General features: G+C 32.9%; 1 protein-coding gene across 2 annotated transcripts in view; it reads left to right on the plus strand.

Moving 5' to 3' along the window:
• Positions 1 to 19,728, plus strand: part of LOC129229404 (tafazzin-like) — a 57,395-nt gene that overhangs the window by 17,017 nt on the left and 20,650 nt on the right. The window contains exons 2-3 of one of the 2 annotated variants that reach the window (XM_054863703.1): positions 6,630 to 6,758; positions 18,535 to 18,792. In XM_054863703.1, coding sequence (XP_054719678.1) covers positions 6,630 to 6,758; positions 18,535 to 18,792 — 387 coding nt within the window. The remainder of the gene's footprint in view (positions 1 to 6,629; positions 6,759 to 18,534; positions 18,793 to 19,728) is intronic. The other variant, XM_054863704.1, reaches the window with a different exon arrangement.

The following is a 19,728-nucleotide window of genomic DNA, read 5'->3' on the forward strand; positions in this document are numbered from 1 at the left end:
TAAAGAAATTTACCCCCATTTTGGTGCTCCTAAAATTGTGGTGCCCAGGTCCATGGACCTACCAGACCGTGAGTTCATCAGGCCCTGATTATATATCCTATGGTGGCGGAGAAATTACACTGCTCACTGAAACAAGCAATCCTCTCGCTGCCTATCTAAAATGAAAAATTATTGCCATGTTGTGTGTCTAAACATGCTTTTCAAGAGTGCAATCTTTTACACTGAAATCACGTGATGCTAGTTAATGCATACATCAGCATTTTTCTTCTTCGTGTGGAGGCGTGAATGCTGTTTAGGGTTAATAGTACACGAAGCTGAACATATGAGGCGCGAGAAATTTTCTATTCTTCATTTTGGATCTTGAGGAGAATATGTTGTACTATAATTTGTGCAATATGTCTCTTTGTGATTTTAAATTATTGCTCGCGGAAATTCGACTATTTCATTTTATCATACATAAAAATTATGGTAAGTGTATTTGCATATATTTTACTTGTGCGTAATATTTGTATATTGTAGACTACAATTTTGGCTAACTTTTTAGTTCCAAAAAGTAACGACTTGACCATAATTACTCGATTCCTCTCCCCCTCCTTTTTTTTTAACTATTTGTGTGTCAGAAAAAGAGCTTTGGACAATGTATTTGTTTTAGATATCATATTCAATGCCTTCCGTATTTTAGAATTGTTAATATTTAAAATATTTTCTTTTTCCTAAACGCATTAGCATATCAGAGGAGCTACTGAACTCGAAATAAGTTCGAGATATGAAGTGAAACTGTAATCACACACGTGCACTGTAATCCAAAATTAAATACACATTTTTTTCAAAATCAATTAAATGACAAACGTATTTTTTTCTACGTCATATTGGTCTACAAAACGTCAATCCAGCTGTTAACTATATTTTCGCCGAACGCCACTGCATAAAGGCGCTCAAAAGACATTTGCACAACGGCGTTGATCAGGCTTGGCGCGGACCTGAGTAGAGCTCTTTGATCTTGGTTATGCGCAAATGATTAAGACAAAAGTTCAAGCAATGACAATTCTTGAAATATGTATATGAATCTTCAAACGAGAAGACTCACATTTTTTCCCATTAGAAGATGCAGTAATTTACACAGATTCTTTAAACAAAATAACTTGCTACACTCAAACGGTGTACTTATATTAAAACAGCATTGAAAAATATATCACCTAAATAATTTCAAAAACTTATCGAGGAACTCGAAAAAAGAAAAAAAAAATGCGTTTTCTTTTTAGAACGGATGTCACCGTCGAGTCACATAGATACAAGACCAACACAAAAAACGACAAAGAATGAATGGTCATTAGTAGGGATCCAGTTTATTGCCTGGCGAGGCCTGTGGCGAGGCAGAGGGGAAAAGCGGAGAAGCAGCCAAAGACCCTGGGGGAGAAGAGAAAATGGTCCCTCAAAGTGGGGTGTGGGGGGGAAATGGGTGTGGTCTGGTGGAAGGCGTGTTTTTCGCAGTTTTTCTCAATTTTTCGAAAATAAGGCTTTACTCCGTGGAGAATATCAATAGAACAAATTGTCTCAGAAACAAACTCAAAATATGTTTTTAAAGAGAAATGTTCAATCTCTTGCGCTCATTTTTCCGTTTTTCCATATCATTTTTCAAACGTGTGAAAATAGTCGTTTAAAGTTTTTAAATGTTATTAAAAAAATTTCAAAATAACTACAGAAAAAATAAAAAAGAGCATCTCTAGTTCTAAGTCATAGCCATCGTTTAAAACAAACCGCATGAAAATATTCCAGTAATTTCTCGTGTTATGCTTTGTATAGGTAGCAGATTTTCCCGTAGAGAAAGCATTAGCGTCGAAAACCAAGATGGACGGTATAGAAGAGCCTTAAAGTGCTCGGTGCCCAATGTTCCTGGTGCCCAAAATTCTCGGTTCCCAATATTCCCAGCGCCCAATCTTCCTAGCCCGCTCTTACCTGACCGTCAACAAATATCGCCTATAATCGCGTTTTTAAAACTTCAGTTTCTAAAAATTTCCATAGAAAGCCCCTCGAAACTTTTCTCCCTTAACATCATCAGAGGCCGTCTAAAACTGAGTTCTTAGGACTATACTTTCAAAAATCCCCCCCCCTCCCTTCCCCCATAAACATAAACTGCTAAAAAAGTTCCCCTCCCAAATTCATTGTCTGGATCTGCCCCTGGTGCATGGGCAGACTTTTTAAAATTAGACTTTTAAAAACTTAATGGCAACTGTAGATTAGAAACAAATACAATAGAATGTAGTAGCTAAGTTTTTCGCGCTGTAAACAAAAGCTTTTTTTTTTCATATTATTTCGAGTAGAATTGCTTACCCTTCCACAAGTTTTGATTTAGAACAATGTATGTATCTTCTCACCCAAAGAACAAATCCACTGAACCACGATAGATTGAACCAAACAGTCTTAAAATTTTCGTTATTTATTCCCTACTTACACAGAAAAATGAAATTCAACCTAAAAATGAAACTTTTCATGATGATATGCCTATATTTTAAGATAAAATAAAGTTCATTGACCTTTAACTTTTAAAAATAAAAAAAAACTATGCTGCTGCTTTTTTTTTCTGGAGAAGGGGAGGGGTAGGATGGATCAAAAATACAAGAAAAAAATTTTTTTTTAGACTTGCAGATAGTAATATACTGGAAAAATTTTAGCTTCTTATTTCAACTGAAAGATTGTGCTCAACCCCCTCCCCCAAACTTCATAAGTATGGGGAGGGGGGTTTAAAAATACATTAAACTGAAAAAACAATGCTACATATTATAATATACACGAGTAATATACCTATACATTGCAGTAAAAAGATCTCTTTATATCAAAAAAAAAGTAAGGTCAAAGAAAATTCTGAAAGGAAGTCTGGCGGGCTTGCATCCCCCATAGCACCTACAGCCTTGAAATTTTGTACAAAATTACTTCGAGGCCTGGGGGTGTGCACCGGGGATTTTATTTCTTAAAATTCGAATTAGTTTTTTTGTAATTAATTTTTTTAAGCTCAAATTTGTCGTAAATTGCCTATTATTGCTTATTAAAAGGGTGAAAAATTACTTGCACATATTAATATTTTATATTATTGAAAAGGGTAGAATTTCCCGCATTCTAAGCAATTTGTTTCAATGCTCTAACTTAAATCCAGCGGGAATTATTTGCGTTTTATCTCGAACTTTTTTAGGCTTAGCTAAAATTTAGGCACTACTTTCTTAACTAAATCTATCAGTAAAAAGTGAAGGAATTGTCCCACAGTTTTCTTTTTGACAACACTCGAAAGAGCGGCATTTTTAACTTCATATCTAACTTGAGCTATGATCCAAAAACTTAGCTTCTATTTCCAAAGGAATAAAGTTATAAGCAGTTTTAATAAAGTTCGAAAAATCTCATTTCCATTCAAATTATTGATGTTTTATTTGGCGTTGCCATAGTTACGTCTTTTAGATTTGCTTGTTTCTTCTATCTTACTCACAAATTTTAAGGGTTTTAATTTTAACGGGAAATCTTAGGCTCAATTCAATTCAAGTCCTGAGCTAAAGAGCAAAATATATTTCTCGAGACCACGAATATGAAAGTGACTTTTCAAACTTACACAACTGCAGTTTTGCAATGCTCAGGAACCTCTTAGCCCTTATCACTCTGTAAGTAGGTAAAAATTATTTTGAAACCCTGGGAAGGGATGTTTTTTGTTCCAACATGATGCATTTTTAATCTGTTTCTTTCTAATTGACATTTTAAATCTTTTCGAATCAAATAAGATTGTGAAGCAATCTTCAAGGGATGGTGAGCGTTAGCGAGCAGGGGGCAGAACCCCCTAGTTATTTAAAAAACAATTCGTCCAAATTCCCGATTTTTGCGCCAAACTGTGGCAAAAATGCAATTTTATTTTCCAAAAACATTTACTACAAGAAAGAAATAGCTTTTGCATTAATTTTTTGTCATTCAAAGCTAAAAAGAAGCAAATAAGTAAATGAGTAAAGAATTGCTTATATTTGCCGAAAATGGCATGCTGTGCTTTAAGTTTCAATCCTTTTGTATCCTGTAAATTTGAAATGCAATGTTGCAAATGAATTTGTTGCAATGATTTTGAAAAGCGAAAGTTTTTTTCTCCTATGTCACTTCAAATTGGCTTATTTTATTTCTTATTTTATAATTATTCCTTGTTTTGGAATAAAATTAAGGTGTAGGGGAATGTGGGGAAAAGTGAAATAGTGGGTCAAAGTGGAACGGGGAAATTAGGGTGGTTCAAAAATACATGTAATAAAAAAAAAATTCTCCTAGATACCAGGATACCACTCAATATTTTTAGACTTGTAGATAGCAATATACTGGAGGAATTTTAGCTTCCTATTTAAACTGAAAGAGGGTGCTCAACCCCCTCCCTCAAACTTCATCACTATGGGCAGGGGGTTGAAAAAATACATTAAAATGAAAAAACAACGCTACATATTATAATGTACACGAGTATTATGCATATACATTGCGATAAAAGAATTATTTACAGAGAAACAGCTGGGGAAATGAAATGTTTCTAAATTTGTGACATTTTCTATGCTACGGCTAATGTTAAATTGAGGGATTTTTGAGCTCCCTCTTAAATTTTGGGTAAGAAGCTAAAACTTTTACAGCATAATTCTATTTGTTTGTCTAAAAAAATGGGGGGTGTCCAAGACTCTAGCTGAAAAAAAGTTTTTTTAAGCCACCCTAGGGAGGGGGGTCTATAAAGCAGTCAACGTAAAGCTGTTTGTTTTATAAATACTTTGTAACCCTTGCAATCATTCCTCTTCTGCAAAAAATATATAAAAATAAAGTAATAAAGAAAATAAAAACAGATGTGCAGCAAAATTTACAGAAAATGAGTTAGGGAAAAGGAATATGATCTGATGTTTTTTATTTTTTTCCCCTTTGAAAAGAAATGAAAAATATGTGAACTAGGGTGAGGGGGTTGAGGAGAATTCCCTCCTCTCAAATTGCAGTTCTGTGGCTGGTGGGGGGGGGGGAGGAAGGTGTCATAGCTAATTGAAATAAAATAAATATAAGGTGTAGAGTAAGGACCCAAACGTAAACACTTGGTTCAAAAAATTTATTTAGAGAAAAATTTAAGTGATTTGTTCCCAGGTAAAAGTAATATTCATTTTTATAGTGCTTATCTTGTGTGTGGCTTGAGCATTAGTTAGTTTCTACATTACAAAGGGGCGGTTTGCTTCGTGTTTCTGTTAGAAGTGAAGTTGGATTATTTCTTGCACGTATAATTTTTGAAGTTAGTAACTTTTTGCTTTAAGAATGTGAATAGTAACTTGTTTCATTAAATGTCACAGAACATATTCTCTTTCTTGTGGTTGGAAAAAGCAGACAGAAATGAATGCAAGGTCAGCACATGATGCCGTGCAGGAAAGGATGAATTTAAAACATTTTGTTCTGTTTGTACTTTTGATAATCAAGGATTTTTTCAGGTATTGTCTAATGCTGATGCAGTGAGATGACAAGTAGCTTGAAAAATCAAGCTGTATTTTTAATTCCTTGTTCTTTGTCTTCTACTGAAAACAAATTTAATATGATGAAGCAATCCAAAGCTTTTGTCTCAAATTCACTCCAAAATAAAATTTCGAAAGCGGAGGTTTTCTTAGTTTTAGCTGCTGTAAAAATATATATATATATATATTAATTTGCATCTTTAAATGATTTATCTGAATTGGAAACCTATTATCATCTACTATGGAAATCAAGCTTATAAATTACATTTCAGTTTAAAAAAACTTGATTTTTGTTGTCTTAAAAATGTCCTAAAATTTTATGAAAATTGTGTCCTGAAATTTTTGAAATCACCATTCCGACCCTGTTTTTGTAAATAAAAAGAAAGAACTTTTTATCTAGTACTATCTGTAAGCCACGCAGCAATGCTTGGCAAAGAACTTAAAGGAAGTCTCTTGAGTTGAGAAAAATCTCCTCCCTAAGTCAAAAAAAAGAGAAAAAAATCCTTTCGTTTGATTAAAATGCACACGCCTTTTAACCTAAAATACAAGCATTAAAATTCCCTATTGGAATAATGACTGCTGTCTCTCAAATCCCCTATTCCTTCCCCACAAAACATGAGAATTAAATAAAAAGATCCATTTCAGTTGGAACAAAATAAAAATTTGTTCCCCGTAGAAACAAGAATTTTATTTAAAAAAAAATATGCATTGCAATAGAGCAAAATGAACTAGGCTTTCCCATTACAAAAATTTCCATAGAAAAGATAACAGTCCCTACCTACTAAATCTGTTCTTGGTAGTAATATAAATCCTTTCAATGGTAGCCAAACAGCCTTAAGTTCAGACTAGAAAGGCATTTTCAAGTCTGTGGTCTCCAAACGCAGACCAATAACATTATGGTCAGTAGCTTGGATAATAAATTGATTTGAAGTCAAGTACAGTTTAAATTTGACCGAATTTCAAGATTCCAGGTGTTATACATAGAGTAAGAAAATGATTTCCTTACTCTATGATGTTTTAGTATCTTCTGACATCTCATATTGAACAAACAGACATCATCTCCTTTATTTATAGATGATTCAAAAGGGCTAAATTTCTTATTTCTCCCAAATCAAAGCTCACTATTTTTTCTTCATTTTTTTCTCTTTCTAGATTGGCTAAATACTGTCACTGTCCATAATCGAGAGATCCTGATTGATGCTTTGGATAATCGACCCAAAGGAACTCCTCTCATCACTGTTTGCAATCATCATTCCTGTTTAGATGATCCTATGTTATGGGGTACTGGTTAATCTTACTAAAAATAATTATAATCATGAGTATGTGTATAACTGTTGATAGGGGTTGGGGGGGGGGGCAAGGATATATTCAAATGTTTATATATTTATAAACATTTGTATATATTTCAAATGTCTTCGGATACAGTGGTGCAACTTCCGGCTTCAATTTCTTAGTATAGCAGGGCCTCTTTATGTATATTTCTTTACTCTATGCTTATGCTTTCGCTTTCACTTTTTCAAAACTGGAAACAAAGTTTTTAAGAACATCATCACAGATAAAATACATAAAGCATTTCAGTTTTATTTCACATCGTAAAAGTAAATGATAAAAGTCAATGTCCTGAGATAACATATAATATACTAGCATTCCCGTACCCTGCATTGCTCGGGTAAAGAAAATCAATGCTTTTAAAAGGATGGTTAAGGACAAGGACAGTCCTGGGGCCCGGGATCCTCCCAAAATTAGAAAAAATATAGGTAATAAGTAATTATTATAGGGAATTTTCGTAACTAGGTGCTCCAAGCACTGTTATCCCCTACTAATTTCATTACCCGAGCAATGCCGGGTACAGGAATGCTAATAGTACAGTTAACTCCCGATAATCGGCGGTCGGATTATCCGCGGGTCCATTCATTGTTTTATTTTTTTAAACTTCTGATTGTGATGTTCGCTTTTAGACTTTACATGTATTTTTTACATTCAATGATAGTAGATGCAATGTAGCAATGTTTTTAGTTATAATTTAAATGAATGTGTGAGTGTCATTAATATTTTTTTTCCTATTGCATGCATTAAGTATCGTTTTTTACCTATCATTTGGATTACCTGCGGTTTTTGCTTATCCGTGCTTAGCGTGTCACCCTATTCCGCGGATAATCAGGAGTTTATCGTATATAAGAAGTTTGTATATAAACAGATTTATTTGATGATTAATTTTGAACTGCATAAAAGATACATGCATGTTAAAATATTGTACATAATTAAAGAAATTACTGAACTGATACAGATTCGTAATTTAATGACACTTTTATTAAAGAAATTAGAGGGATAGTCAAGAAGGATCCAAGTCCGTAGAAAAGTTTCTTTCCTAGTAGTAAAATAAAGGAGTTCATCTGCGAACATTTTGATAACATTAAACAAAATCTGATATTTAATGTTATGCTACTAAATCCAGGAATATCAGGAAATCAACTTTGAGTGATACTTATAAGTTTAAAGTATTATGTTTTTTGAAAAATATTTAAAAAAAAACTATGACAATTGCAATTAAGTGGGAAAAAAAATGCATTTTTAAAATGAATAATAAAAGCAACATTTAAACCAGCATGTGTTGAATTGATTTTCAACTTTCAAAATAATTAAAGTGTTTGTTGTTGTTGTTGGCATGTTCGTAATAAACTACTACAGAAGGATTGGTGCCATTGCCTCAAAAGGTCGGACTTCTTTATTAACAGATAAAACAACACAAGAAAGGCTTACAGCACATAGAGAGGAAATAACACCCACGGCACCAGCGGGAATTGAACCCACAACCTGAGGCATATGAAACGAAGCTTCTACCATAGAGCCGCGGAGGCCCCAATTAAAATGTTTACAGGATGCAAAAGGATTGTGTTCAATTTTCGTTTTAATACAAACATGCACAATGTTTGGGATGTTTCCAACAGTAAAGGTTTTTTCTTTTAATGTGCTAAAACTATGAAACACCTTTTTAAGTGTTTGAAATATTTTTTTAAAATGCCAAAATGTAGTCTAATTGTCAAAATAAATCAAAACATTTTAGAGTAAAAAACATTGACATGAGAAATAATTTAAAGCAATACATAAGTTTAATTCATTTAAAAAATGATTTTCAATACATTAACAGTTCATTAAATCCATATTCTATTAATGGATACTTTTAAAAATAATGAGGATTGAAAAATCAAAATATGTGAAGCTTTTTAATTAGTAGCAATTTCTATTTCTACAATCGACCAAATTTATCACGGATGTTAGTGCAAATTTTTGAGAAGTCTCGCAATGCACAAGCTTTGATGGATTCATGGATCAATAGAGTGGGTAGGTAATTTATTGAAAAATGACTTTCTAGAAATTAATAGTTCATTAAACTAATGGCGTTAGGAAAATCAAAAAGTATGCAGATTTTATTAGTGTCAATTTCTTTAATTTATCGAATTTATTGCCTATTTTACTGCAAATTTTAGGGAAATTTCGCAATATACAAGCTTTTATTGATGCAGGGATCGATAGATAGGGGGGTCATTCCATGTCAAATCTACCAATCACTCAAAATGACCATCTCAGATTTTCATGAAACTTTCAGGGATTATACTGTTTGACATTCTAAATTCAGATCGACTTTAAAAAAAAATCTCTTTTGGTTAATGAGTTATTAATTTTTTTAATGTGTAAAAACTCATGTTTTTTTACTCATCTTTTGTGCTTAAAAATGCTACAATTTTAGTTCTATAGGGTCAATACAGTTGGTTAACAGCTCATTTTAAAGAGAATTGCATGAGCTTTAGTTTGACATGCAACTTGCATATTTCTCTTGAATTTTTAATATTTTTTTAATTTTAAAATTTAAAATTTAATTTTTTTTAAAGTTAGTGTCCTTTAAAAATTTTGAAAAAAATATATGTTTTTTAATATGTTTTAATAAATATATCCTAAAAATTTCAGAGTGGGGACATGATGGGATCAGCAGTTATAGCAAATAATGCAATGACACTTTTTTTGTAAAAAATATATATATATATATATATATATATATATATATATATATATAAAATAATAATAAAAGTGAAAAATATTGAAAAGACCACAACAAGAGCCCATAGATGCGCAACGCAGCAAAACTAAAAAGCCAAGTAAATATAAAATTAAGCAAACAGAATTACAAATATTAAACAAATTATAAATAACAAAAGATGATAAAAAGGAAAAATGCAAACAGCTATTAAGTAGGAAAAGATAAAGAGTGAATCCAGAGCTCATCAGCCATGGAGGATTCATTAATAATGGTCAAAAGACCAAAATTTTAACTATAAACTAGAAGAGAATGTTTAAGCTCCAGTACATGTAATATAGAGTAACAATGGGCAAACGCACCACTTGCTAAGCTAAAAACAATAAACTAGAGCGCAAGCCTAAAACTAAAAGCAGGGGGTTTCGCCTCGACTAATTAGGAAAACAAGTTCCGATAATTAGCCTTCCACGGGACAGTACCTGCCAATAACAAAATTGTCTTACCTTGAAATCCGTGTAAACAAATCATGTCCATTGTTCAGCCTGATAAAAAAGCCAATCCATTCGTCAACAAAACATTAAAAATATAAAATCATATCCGGAAATCGGTCCATAGACATACCAGTCGCCTGTTTCGCACGTGTAAAAATTTATCCACCACGGTGATTCATAAAAAATGGTTTGTCACGGTTGTATCATACATTTACACAGTTAAACAGTTTCAAAGGAAGCGAAATGTTTCATCGATTCAGGCTATACTTAAGCAGATGTTTTCAACTAGATTTTTAGTTTTTTGCAAAAATCCTTTGACTTTTTAAACTTTTCTAAACTACATAGTAAACTTTTGGATTTTTTTTCCCATCAAGGATCTACAAATTGTCTTCAGCTACAAATTCAATCCTCCTTTCTCGAAAAAAATTCTAAACTATCAAGAAGTTGCAAAAAATTTTGATAAATATTTGAATTTTGATTGTAATTGTGCTAATTTCTCTAATTCCATCTTTTTCAACTCTGATTTTGGTCATATTCTGACTGGTGATTTGAATTTTTTACAAAACAAAAAACTCATTAAACTTTTTAGTTTGGGTACTAAATATCGGCCTAATTTTCGTATTAATTTCCTAAAAGCTTTTAATAAGCTTACATTTGAACTTGAATATTTTTCAAGAAAAATCTCCTATTGTTTTAATGTTCCACTTAATGCATTTCTTGAATATAGACACCACTTTTTAATTGAACTGAAATCACGTTTACGTGATATTGTTAACACAGATTCTTCATACTTCCATCTTTCTGCTGATGAAAATAATGCCATCAATGATTTTAAAAAAGCTTTTGTCTTTACAGTTGTTGATAAAGCCAGTTCTAAAAACTCTTATCTGCTGTAAAAAATTACATGCTAATATTTTGAAAAATGAACTAGAAAAAACCACCACTTATGTTTCCTCCAAACTTAATGAATCCTCCATCATCAAAAAATTTGCTGCTGCTTACAAACTTTTTAAATTGCCACATCCTGATTCTGTTAACTTACCTTACTTATATGCAATTCCAAAATTTCATAAAACACCTGTTGGATTTCGCTTTATTTGCTCTGCCACCAACACCATTGGAAAAAATCTGAGTGTAAAGCTTGAAGAGTTTCTCAAAAAAATTCTTGAACAACTTAAACTTCAACAAATGAATTGGTTCTGTATTGTTAATAACAGTGTTGAAGTCATCAATTTACTTAATATGCTTGATATAAATTACTTAGAAACTTTTGATTTTGAAAACCTCTTCACCAATATCCCACTCATTGAACTTTTTTCCTCTGTTTCAGAACTTTTTAATTCAGTCAAGGATTCCCTTGATTTTACTGAAATGTTTTTTCTTGGTCTTTTTAAATTTTGTATTTTCAATAATTTTTTCAAAAATGGTAATTCATGTTTTCTACAAATTAATGGCATAGCAATCTGAGCTAATTTTAGTTCCACATTAGCCAACCTTTTTCTTTTATATTATGAACGAAAATATTTAATTGACAATCCTTCCTCTACACCTCTTTGTTGCAGATACATTGATGACCTTTTGTGTATAAATTTTCCTAATTTTTCTGAACTCAGCAAAACTATTTATCATAGTTCATTAACGCTCAAAAAGACCAGTTCGAATCATAATAGCTTTAATTTCTTGGATATCAACATACAAATTGACTCAAATTGTTCCACTACAATCTATGATAAAAGACGTGAATTCAATTTCACAGTTAACAGTTTACAAGATTTTTCTTCCTGCCTAAGTAAAAAGGTTTTTATTGGCATTATTGTTTCGCAAGCTATCAGAATTAAAAGAATTTGCAATACCATTTCTGCATTTAAGCAAGAAATTTCAGTACTCAAAAACTTACTTTTTAATAATTACTTCCCTAAAAATCTAGTTGAAAACATTTGCTTGAGTATAGCCTTCGATGAACATTTCGCTTCCTTTGAAACTGTTTAACTGTGTAAATGTATGATACAACCGTGACAAACCATTTTTTATGAATCGCCGTGGTGGATAAATTTTTACACGTGCGAAATAGGCGACTGGTATGTCTATGGACCGATTTCCGGATATGATTTTATATTTTTAATGTTTTGTTGACGAATGGATTGGCTTTTTTATCAGGCTGAACAATGGACATGATTTGTTTACACGGATTTCAAGGTAAGACAATTTTGTTATTGGCAGGTACTGTCCCGTGGAAGGCTAATTATTGGAACTTGTTTTCCTAATTAGTTGAGGCGAAACCCCCTGCTTTTAGTTTTAGATTTGAGCTCTAGTTTATTGTTTTTAGTTTAGCAAGTGGTGCGTTTGCCCATTGTTACTCTATATTACATGTACTGGAGCTTAAACATTCTCTTCTAGTTTATAGTTAAAATTTTGGTCTTTTGACCATTATTAATGAATCCTCCACGGCTGATGAGCTCTGGATTCACTCTTTATCTTTTCCTACTTAATAGCTGTTTGCATTTTTCCTTTTTATCATCTTTTGTTATTTATAATTTGTTTAATATTTGTAATTCTGTTTGCTTAATTTATATATATATATATATATATATATATATATATATATATATATATATAAATATATATATATATATATATAATTAGACATTTTTTTTAGATTATTTTCTTTTAGTATTCCAGTAATTCTCCAGTACAACTGATAAAAGCTTAAAACTGCACATTTTAACAACACTTCCAGAAAGTTGGACCTTAAAGCAAATAGAAAGCGAATTTAAAGTGACAAATTTCATTGCTAGAAAAACTAAAAAACTCATGAAGGACCAAGGAGTAATGTCTGCTCCTGATCTAAAACCCGGAAAGGGCATTAAGCCCAGAGACAGCGAATCTAGTGAAACAATTTTATGAATGTGATGAAATCAGTCGTCAGATGCCTGGTAAGAAAGACTTTGTTTCTATTAAAGTGGATGAAAGAGCAATTCATCTCCAAAAGTTTTTAATTTTAAATACCTTAAGAGAATCTTATGTGCTATTCAAAGAACATTATCCTGATAAAAAATAGGCTTCTCCAAATTTTGTGAACTTCGTCCGAAAAATTGTGTTCTTGCTGGATCAGCTGGAACACATTCAGTTTGTGTATGCGCTATTCACCAGAATGCAAAATTGATGATGGCTCAGCGTAAGTTACCAAAATTGATCAACAGGGACAAACCAATCAAAACTCATAAAGACTTACTTAGTTTAATGATTTGCGAAATTCCTGCAGACAAGTGTTATTTCCGTCAATGTAACAACTGTCCAGATACTAATAATTTGAAATATCTTTTTGAAGATTCGTTTGAGCAAAACAGCATTGATATAGTAACATACAAGCAGTGGATGCAAATTTATAATAGGACTGCACTTGAAGCAATAACAAAACAAACTGATGATTTCTTAAATTGTTTGTTTGATAGCTTACCCAAACTGCTGAAACATTCTTTTATTGCTAGCAAATAATCTGCTTATCTTAGATATATGAAAAAAAATCTGGTTGAAAATCAATGTATTGTATTATGTGATTTTGCTGAGAACTATTTCATTCTACAAGATGCTGCACAAGGATTCCACTGGAACAATGCATCCACTGGAACTTTTGTTGTATACTACATGGAAAATGCCATGTTACAGCACCTGAATTTAGTTATTATCTCTGATTGCATGTGCCATGATACAGTTGCTGTGCCTTTGTTCCGGAGGCTTATGATAGCATACTTAAAGCAAAAAATGCTGCAAAGAGTAGACAAAATTCATTATTTCTCAGATGGAGCTACATCCCAGTACAAAAATAAATTGAATTTTGTGAACCTCGGTCACCATACTGCAGATTTTTCTATTGAAGCAGAATGGAATTTTTTTGCATCATACCATGGGAAAAATGCTTGTGATGGTATAGGCGGCACAGTTAAGTGATTAGCTGCACAAGCAAGTCTTCGTATGGTCTATAATGAACAGATTATGACCCCCCGTCAATTATATGAATGGTCTAAAGACAATATTAAAAATATCGATTTCATATATTCAACAGAAAAAGATTATGAAAAAGAATTAGCATTTCTGAAAACAAGGTTTGAAGAAGCCATAACTGTGAAAGGAACTCAACAGTTCCACAATTACAGACCAAAAAACAAAAGCACAGTTTTCGTTAAATATTACTCCTTTTCACACCACACAAAAGAAGAGAAAGTAAGCAAACATGATGATGCTGATGATTTGGACTTGAATGATATAGTTGGTTTTGTAACATGTGTATATAATAATGAATGGTGGCTAGGTTGTGTTTTAGGAATTGAAAATGAGGAGGTTAAAGTAAGTTTTTTACAACCTCATGGACCTTCTTCATCCTTTAAGTACCCTCATATTCCTGATGTATTGGTTGTAAATAAAACGGAAATACTAACCAAAGTTGACCCTACAACACAAACTGGAAGGGTTTATAATCTCTCAGAATCTGAAAGTTCAAAGGCGAGTAAAAAGCTACTTTCCAAACTGAGGAGATGAAAGACTTATCTGCCACAAGGTATTTTTATGTATCGAATTCTACTTTGTGTTTATACATTTCAAAATTACATCCTCAAAGTTTCTGTGCTAGTTCTGTTTACTGAACTTCAAAGGAATAAAAGATAACCAAAATTTAAGATTTTTTTGAAATTTAAAGGTTTTTTAATTAATTGAACTATGCATAGTTTTACTACAAAATGTTTATAATATTATTATAAACATTTTTTTATTTATTTATTGTTTTTTTTATTTTTAAACAAAAATGCTAAGTAGCACCATTGCATTATTTGCTATAACTGCTGATCCCATCATGTCCCCACTCTGAAATTTTTAGGATAAATCAACTAAAACATATTAAAAAATATTTTTTTTTTCAAAATTTTTAAAAGACGCTAACTTAAAAAAAATTAAATTTAAAATTTAAAAAATTTAAAAAATATATTGAAAATTCAAGAGAAATATGCAAGTTGCATGTCAAATTAAAGCTCATGCAATTCTCTTTAAAATGAGCTATTAACCAACTGTATTGACCCCTTACAACTAAAATTGTAGCATTTTTAAACGCAATAAATGAGTAAAAAAACATGAGTTTTTACACTTTTAAAAAATTAATAACTCATTAACCAAAAAAGATAGATTTTTTTAAAAAGTAGATCTGAATTTAGAATGTCAAACAGTATAATCCCTGAAAGTTTCATGAAAATCTGAGATGGTCATTTTGAGTGATTGGTAGATTTGACATGGAATGAAACTATGGTCTTAAAATAGTTTTTAGTTTTTTCTTTGATGCTAAAAAAATTAAAATGTGAAAAACATTACAAATTCAAAGAATTTTCTTCTTTTTACTTCCTTTTACAAAAAAGGAAGTATTGTATTCGCGAAAAAATTTTCACTCAAAAATCGCCCTTAATTTCCATTTTGCTCACCCCCCAAATGAATGTTGAGTTTTTTTTTTCGATTCGACCACATGCGGAAAAGTGCCTAAGAATGTATAGACACGCGAAATATCCATTTTGACCATCACCGAGGTAATTACAACGACTTTTCTCGTGACGTCTGTATGTATGTGCGTATGTGTGTATGTGCGTATGTGCGTATGTATCTCGCATAACTCAAAAATGGTATGTCCTAGAAAGTTGAAATTTGGTACATAGACTCGTAGTGGGGTCTAGTTGTGCACCTCCCCTTTTGGTTGCTTTCGGATGTTCCTAAGGGGGTCTTTTGCACCTTTTTGGGGGGAAATCATTGTTAATTTCGATGTAAACTCAAGTGGCGTTATAATTTGTCGGACACTTGGCGATATATCGCCAGTCTTTTGGTCGCCAAGTTTTGTCGCCAACTTGGCGACAAATTTGGCGGAGTTTTTTTTTTTTTTTTTGGTTTCAATTTGGCCATTGTTGGTGATATTTAGAGAATAAATATTGAATCACATTAAAATAGCGAATAATGGGGAAATGACATTAAATTGGAGTAAAAGGAAGTCATGTGATGCACACATCAGCTCGTTTGGATTGAATTTTATTGGCAAATAAAGTAGTTGATGGAAAGATTTTTTCAGACTCCACTGTTTTTAGTCTTATAGATAGTAAATATCCTTATTCTGCTTTGAGTACGCCATCAAATGATCAACTACTTTTAAGAAGCTCATTTCTTGATTGATTTATAGAGTCGATTTCTTTTTGATCATTTTTTTTGTAAACAGAATATTGAAAGAATCATGGAGTGTTGTATGACTAACTTCAGTGCAACTTTTAATGATATTTTGGGTCTATCTTCTTCAATCTCTTCTTTTTCAGTGTCTTTGATCTTATTTCCATCCTCATCCTGTAATTAATAATATGAGGCACTGAGAAGCAAAGGGAAGTAAGTTCATTTTTTAAAGTTTCAACAGGTTAAATGTGTTTGAAGTTCAGATCCTAGATAGACTTTCATTGAAAATTTTCTTAAATTATGCTGTGCACCTACACCTACCAGGGCTATTAGTATCACCTCTTGCCTCAAAACAGAGAAGTTTTCCTACCATTTGTACTGATATCTCCAAATTTTTAATTTTGGCACTTACATCCCTTTGCTTCTCACTGCCTCATATGTTAGAATCTTATTTTTCTTCCCCTAGTTGCAAAAAGAGTTAAGTAATATTCTCCTTCACTTTGTTGTGCTTTAGAGAGAAAAGTACTACTAGGTTCACTCTCTGATCATTAGTCAGTCCGAAGGACGGATACAAGGGAGGGGCGATCGCCCCCTCCTTGAGCCGAGAGACAGGAAGTTTCTTCGCGTATATTTTCGATATTAAAGTTTCAACGCAATTTTACATAATATTCGAAGGTGTTAGAAGAAAGGGAGCTCTTACCCGGAATTCTTCCGGAATTGAAGTGTTGAAAACGCAATTCCAGCTCTCTCTTACTACTCTGGGGATAGGGACCAGAGCTTCCTACAGGATTTTTTCGAAATTGAAATTCCAAAATCTTAATTGTAGACGATCTCAGATGGTATTAGGGCTAGGTTCAATTGCTCACCCTGGTTAATTTTCAACAGAAACACAACGGTAGGACACCTTTGATTACATAAAGGTAAGCCATGGGGTTCAGTACACTCCTTTGAAAGTTTTTAGAAGTTGAAGTTCCAAAGAATGAAGAGTAAAAATTAATCGCCCCCTCTTTGAACATTTTCTGGTTCTGTCCTTAGGCTGTCCCTTATGCAGATACTTCACACTTCATGCTCCAGGGTCCCCAGTATCTATCACTATTTGTGGTTTCACTGGTTGGATGGACCCTGAAGACAGTTCTGATTTTTGATCCAGACCGGAAGCTGAGCAATCCCTGGTCCCTGGTCCAGGACTCTGGTAGGTATTTATAAACTTGGAGGAATTTGACCACAGCATAGTTAATGTGCCTCTGACTCTTAATGAACACGGATAATCTTTGATTGGCTGGGATCGAGCCCAGGCCCCTTCGATTACGGATCTGATGCCTTACCGATCAGGATAATAGAGCCTATTATGCAAATACTGCAAAACACTGCTCGTATCCATTCTTCTCTGTTGAATGTTAGTTTCAAGTGCAAATTTTAATTATTCACTTTAGTCTGTCTTTTGTCTGCCAATTTTGCTTTACATTACAATGAAAAATATTCATAGAAACTTGACTGAATTTCTTGTTACTCTGTTGTTGCATTTACCATCTTAGGTTGACTTGATACCTATGAAGACTTTTTGTATGCAATCTTTTAATTTAAGAAGTCGCTTAACTATGCCACCAACAATTCTGAAACACATGAGACCCAAGAAGTGCATTTTGTTGTATGCTCTGATCAATGCTTGGAGCACATTTCCCCTTAATATATTATAATAATGTGTCTCATTATTTTTGTTTTTATAGTCTACCTAATTTACAATTACTACGTAATGATGGGTTTATAGTGTAACAAAATTATTGTAGAATAGGCTGCAAGTGTGGTAGCACCAAGGACTAGTTTTGCCTAATTTTTCAGGCAGGTTGCATATGTTGATTTGTCATAAAAGTAAAGGATCGAAGGGAAGAGTAATGTGTGTGGGGGCAGGGGGGAGGCAAAGGAAAAACTATATGATTCAGGCATCAGTAGGTATAAGACCTGTAGCTTTTTAACAAACAGAAATTATTTTTGTTCCTGTATTGGAATTCCTGTATTTTGTCCTGGATGGAGGTCCTAATCCTGCAGGACTAGCCCCACAGAAATCAGTGCACGATCCTGCCTGACTATGTTCCTGTGGGATCAGGATTGCAACTGATAATATAGGTTTTGTGTTCTATTTCATTTATGGGTAAAAAGTCGATGAAAGTTAAAAATTAAATTAAACATCTCTCATTATGGCTGGAAATAGTATGTTCTGCCTTTGTGTAATTTTTTCCCTTTTTTGTTGTTAAACTAGCTTAAATAAGTATTTGCTTGCTAAATACTTAGTAAGTTTTTCTCTCAATTTTAATGTGTACTTTGATTATGATTCAGTTTTCATTTTCAGGTATACTGGATTGGCGACACGTTTTAAACAGTCGCATTATGAGATGGACTGCAGCTGCTCATGATATTTGTTTCACTAACGATTGGCATGCACAATTTTTTGCACTCGGCAAAACTATTCCGGTGATTCGAGGTGCGGGCGTCTACCAGCGAGGAATGGATTTTTGCTTGGATCGTCTGAATGCCGGAGCTTGGGTGCATTTCTTTCCTGAAGGAAAGGTCAATATGGCTAAAAACGAATTCATTCGCCTAAAATGGGGTAAACATTTTTCATTGCTTGGTTCCAAGAGTATATCAGAGTAAACATTTCATAAATGCTTTGGTTTTTGTGAGGAAATGACTAAATTTATTGCTACTCTTTAATGTTCTTGCAAACAAAGAAGTGCAGTAGAACTTCAACTAGCCAAAGTGTTCAGGACAGGACCTCCCACAGTGAATTAAAAATTCCGAATAAAAGCAGTATCAAAGATGGCTGTAGGAGACGGTAGAAATTGTAACTCTTCCTTTAAGCATGTTTACATTTACAAAATTATTGTTACATGTGATGTTTTAAGCCAGTGGTGTTCAACCTATGGCGTATGTTATCATTATGGCACTATTGCAAAATATGGCCCCCAAAGCTGACCTATGTGGCCCGTCTTTGTGTTCAGTGTTACAAAACAAAAAATACATTCTGAAAACTTCCACAACTACTGATCATCTTCTTTTGATGTTAAGAATAATTGTGGCAAATTTAAAGCCAAGTAGTCACAAATTGATTTCTAAAATGCAGATACAATTTCACATCCTGATATATATAATAGCCAATGGTTGAGTAACTTTTCTGACGTCCTTAACAATGAAACTCGCCCCACAGCATGGTAATTGAATAATATGTTTTAGTAATGTTAGAATGCAGGGAAAGGCTTTATTGTGACAACGCTGAACTAGATCGGTTAACTGTTTTACTGGTAAGACTCATTTCAGGGGAGTGAAGGAACTAAAGGCTGGTCAACAATGAATTCTATCTTCTGGTGTTTAGGGTTAATCCACTGCTTAAAATTGCAACTATCAAAATATCACCAAACAGGCAATTGCTTCATTCAAATCCAGAAGCAATTTTCACCCGTCATATCTTGACGGGCGATTTTCTAGTCAATGAAATAATCATGTAGTAATGATGTTATAATTGTCTTTCAGTTCACTTGTTTTCCCA

This window comes from Uloborus diversus, chromosome 9 (assembly GCF_026930045.1).
Source record: "Uloborus diversus isolate 005 chromosome 9, Udiv.v.3.1, whole genome shotgun sequence".
Lineage (NCBI taxonomy): Eukaryota > Metazoa > Arthropoda > Arachnida > Araneae > Uloboridae > Uloborus > Uloborus diversus.